This window comes from Leptonychotes weddellii, unplaced genomic scaffold (genome assembly GCF_054177405.1).
Source record: "Leptonychotes weddellii isolate Sample4059 unplaced genomic scaffold, ASM5417740v2 HiC_scaffold_14743, whole genome shotgun sequence".
Taxonomy (NCBI): domain Eukaryota; kingdom Metazoa; phylum Chordata; class Mammalia; order Carnivora; family Phocidae; genus Leptonychotes; species Leptonychotes weddellii.
In genome coordinates this window covers 500-5,065 of record NW_027728410.1, presented here as the reverse complement: position 1 = coordinate 5,065, position 4,566 = coordinate 500, and the positions used below count along the sequence as shown (strand labels likewise).

The 4,566-nt window shown below is 60.7% G+C and overlaps 1 protein-coding gene across 1 annotated transcript; it reads right to left on the bottom strand.

Annotated features, from left to right (window-relative positions):
* Nucleotides 1-6: 6 nt before the first annotated feature.
* Nucleotides 7-3,454, bottom strand: LOC102736387 (calponin-2; the record flags this gene model as incomplete). The annotated part of the gene is made up of 6 exons (XM_081809863.1): nt 7-630; nt 1,227-1,373; nt 1,534-1,650; nt 2,344-2,481; nt 2,588-2,654; nt 3,105-3,454. Coding segments are annotated over 6 exons (1,095 nt in total), but the record flags the coding sequence as incomplete, so codon positions are not given.
* Between the last annotated feature and the right edge of the window lie 1,112 nt (nt 3,455-4,566).

The window sequence follows — 4,566 nt, the reverse complement described above, 5'->3', positions numbered from 1 at the left end:
AAAAAAAAAAAAAATTTCTTCTTTCATTAAAACTGCCTGAAACTTCTGTGGGTACAGAAACCACAAACTGATCAGCAGAGAAAAGGGAAGAGAAGGAGAGGCAACCGGAAACCATTCAGGGCTGGTCCCCTCCCTGCCCCGGTTTCTTCCCCCAGCCCCCCGCAGCTCAGCCCAAAGCCTGCTGGGAAACCTGCGGCCCACATGAGCCCCCCACACCGTGCAGCTCTGCATGTGCTTCACCCTTTCCCCACAAGCCCTCAGCTGGTAGCGCTCAGACAAGGACACAAACAAGACGAAAACAGAAGAACCCCAAAACCACACAGAGCGATGTGGGGAGACACCCTGCATGGTGCCTCAGTAGTCGACCTCCTCCCGGTGGTAGGGTGTGTACTCTGGGGCCTCCCCAGGGCCCGGGCAGTCGCCTGCAGCCGCTGAAGCCCCATCGGCCACGGGGCCCTGGGGGCAGTACTTGGGGTCATAGATCTGCCGGCCCAAGCCAAAGACCTGGCCGCTCTGGTTGGCGCCCTGCGTGTAGCCCATCTGCAGGGACATGGAAGAGTTGTCACACTTGTCGGTCCCCAGCTTGGTGTCGTAGATGTGCCGCCGGGTCCCCGGAGCTGTCATGCCCACCTGGACAGGGAGGAGAGCGCTTCAGGGCTGGAAGAAGACGGGGGGAGGAGGCCCCGGGAGCCCCCGCCCCAAATTCCCCCACCATCCCCCGCTGTCTCTGCCCTCAGCAGCAGCTCCGATGGGGTCCTCCCCGCCCCGCTTGGACGCCCCCTCTGTTCTGCCTCTATGCTGAGTTGATCCCCATGACCAGTGACCCCCTCCCTGGGAACCAGGGGCATCTGGGTCCAGCTCTCCCTGCCAGCCAGGAAGCTCCCCAGGTTGGGGCCGAAGCCCCCCAAGAACCCGAGAGTCCCAAGGCCACCCTACGGACACTTGCAATGTGCAGGGAAAGTGAGAATCACAGGATCTAAAGATACCAGGGTTGAACGGGCCCCTGGGCAATCCTCTGAGGGAGACTGAGGCCCACAGCCCAGCAGCAACTTCCCTGGGGACACACAGCAAGCTGAGCAGAGCAGGGAAGGCACAGGCCAAGAAGCGGAGAGAAATCCAGGGTGGGATTCTCTGTGGGAGGCAGCCATGGGGACGAGGAGGAGACCATGGGGTTTGGCGGGGTGGAGAGATGGGCGGGGACTGGGGGGCCGGGGCGGGGGCCCCACCTGGCTAGCACACTTGTTGGTGCCCATCTGGAGGCTGATGGTGGAGTGGTCCATGGGGGGCAGGATATGGTTCTTGGGGTCGTACAGATGCCTTCTTGTGCCGTATGCCGTCATGCCCGACTGACTGGCACATTTGTTGGTGCCCATCTGCAGGGAGGTGGGCAGGAGAGGTCAGCTGTCCTCCACTCCCAGGCCTCTAGATCCGGCCCCGAACTTGAGGGGGCACGGGGCTGGACAGGGCCTGGGTCCCACCGGCAGACCCCACCCCACCGTGGCGGGCACAGGGCTAGAGGCCGTGGGCGCCCACCTGGAGCCCAATGACACACTGGCCCGCCTTCATGGTGGCGTCATCGAAGTTGCGTTCCTGCTTTTCTGAGTATTTGACGCCAATGTCCACGCCACTCTGCAGCCCCTTTGTCTTGGCCTGGAGGGGAGGGGTGCTGGGAGTATCAAGGAGGGGCAGCCGGGACCCTGAGCCAAGCCCAGACCCGTGCCACCCTGGGGATTGGGCTCCAACTGCCCCCGACCCTCCTGCCACCCAGCTGTCTCGCTCCAGGGCACAGCTCAGGACAGGAATTCCGGGAGGCGTCCTCACCAGCCACCCTCTGCCTCCTTCCATCACCCCAACCCTCCAGCGACCCACCTGCTCGCCCGACTCCTGCCCCTGCCCCTCGCCCCTCGCTGGTCTCCCTGCCTCCACTCCCCACGTGGCGGCCCCAGGGTGCTCCTGAAATGCCATTCCGCACGCAGTTCCCTTCTCCTGAAATGCTGTTCCAACCCTGCCTGGTCACTAGACCCCACACATGGCCGGATTCCCCCTTCTTCAGGCTGCTTCTCACAATTTAGAACTCATTTATCATCTATAAGAAAGGGACTGAAGATCGAACCCTAGTGCCTACTCAGGTCTCTGGGGGATGGTGGTGTGTCTGCCGAGGCTCGCAGATTCTGACAAACGGCCCCACTCTGGCACGGGGCTCTGGTGCCGGGGAGGCTGCCTGTCGCCACTGAACCCCACGTGCCTGGCACCTTGGGGCAGGAGGGAATCCAGGGCATCCGTTAGTCCACGTGGACCTCAGCGTGGGCCCCAGGCGGGTCGCTGCCTCTCTCTGGGCCTCACCTTCCCGGCCAGGGCGAGAAGAGACACCTGCACCTGCGTCATGTTCCCGCTCTCAAACAGGTCGTTGGCCTCGAACAGGTCCACAGGGTTCATGCCGTAGCTGACCATGGCCTTGATGAAGGTGGACAGGTTTTCCAGCTGGGGGAGGGAGGCAGGGGAAGGACCGTGAGGCGACCCTGGCCTGCCCACCTGCCAGGCAGAGGCGGTCCCGGCGCCCCCTCCTCGTGCTGCCCCAGCCCCTCACCTGGTGCCAGTTCTGCATGGAGCGGTTGATCTTGGGGACAGAGCCTGGCTGCAGCTTATTCATGAGTCTGGGGGGACACGCGGGGAACCTGCATTACTGTAGGGGAACCTCAGAGACCCCAGACACCACTTCCACTCTTGGCCACACCCATGCCTCCCCAAGCAGCCTCGCTGCCTCTCTCAGGCCTCAGTTTCCCCTCCTGGGATGCACGCTTCACTGGCAAGGAAGCAGAAGCCCAGGAGCGACGGGGGTGGGTGTCAGGACCACGTCCGGGGGCGGTGAAGCTGGGGGCGGTGAATCCGGGAACTCCCAGTCGGCGGGGAAGGGCAGGGACTCTCCCGCTGCAGGGAGGACGGACAGTAAGGATGCTCATCCTTAGTAACACAAGGAAACAAAAGACGAGGAAGACCCGAGACCCGTCGTGGGGAGAGGGGGCAGGCTTCCTGCCGTAGGTGGAGCGTGACCACGGGGCGCGGGGCGGGCAGGGCACCCAGCAGCGGCCAGCACACGCACTCACGTGCATAGGATAACTCCGTCTTTCAGACCCTTCTGGAAGTCGGGCCCGATGGCGAGGCCTGTGAGTCCCTCGATCCAGCTGCGGAGCTCCGCCTCCTTCTGGGGGTCGTACTTGGACAGGAGCTGGAGGGGCAGAGGCACGGGGAGGGGGTGAGCCCAGGGCCGCCGCCCGCGGCAGCTCCAAGGCAAGCAGAGGCCCCACGGCCGGCCCTCCCCTTCGCCATCAGCAGCACCAGCTTCACAGGCGCACTCGGGCGACTTGCGGAGGCGCCAACCCGCGCGGGACCTGCCCCCGCGGCCCCAGCCCCGGGCGCTCCCTGCACCAGAGAAGTTGCCTCTTCTCTGCTGTTTTTAAATGGTTGTGAGATGCACTTGACGTTTACCATTGTAACCATTTTAAAGTGAACAGTTCAGTGGTTTTTAATACACTCACGATGTTGTGCAACCATCACCTTGGTCTAGTTCCAGAACATTCCATCACCCCAAAAGAAACCCTGTCCCCATCAGCCGTCACTCCCCGTCCCTCTCCCCAGCCCCTGTCACCTCTAACCCCCTTCCCATCTGTGGGTGAGACTGTTCTGGACGTGTCACCCACGTGGACTCACACCCCGTGTGGACTTCTGTGTCTGGTTCCCTCCCTGAGCGTTGTGGGCTCGGGGTCCGTCCCCGGGGCCATGCGTGTCGACACCTCACCCCTGTTCGAGGCAGAGGGACGTTCCTGTGTGTGGATGGACACGTTGTTTACCTGTTCATCCATGGATGGACATTTGGGTTGTTTCTACCTTTTGGCTATTGAGAATAATACTCCCATGAACATCCATGTACAAGTTTTCTTTTTTTTTTTTTTTAAGATTTTTATTTATTTATTGAGAGAGAGAGAGAATGATAGAGAGAGAGCATGAGAGGGAGGAGGGTCAGAGGGAGAAGCAGACTCCCTGCTGAGTAGGGAGCCCGATGCGGGACTCGGTCCCAGGACTCCAGGATCATGACCTGAGCTGAAGGCAGTCGCTTAACCAACTGAGCCACCCAGGCACCCCATGTACAAGTTTTCAATTCTTGTGGGTACATATCTAGGAGTGGAATCGCTGGGTCACGTGGTAACGCTATGTTTAACATACCGAGGAACCACCAAACCCTTCTCTGTTCCTTGAACTGACCATACCAGTTACTGCCACAGGGCCTTTGCACAAGCTGTCACTTCTGACTCAGATGTTCACATGGCTGGGTCCCTCCCGTCAATTCACTCACCAGTCCAGCTTGAAGGTCAAGTCCTTGGAGAGGGCTTTCCTGACTACCCCAGCTATGAAGCCCTCCTCATACCCCTGTCTCCCCCACCCTGCCTTATTTTCCTTCTAGCTTTTCTCTTTATACAATATACCTCCTTGCTTATGATCCACCCCTCGAATTTCGCCACCCAGCTCAGTGCTGTCTCCACAGTCCCAGGATGGTGGGATAAAAATGCT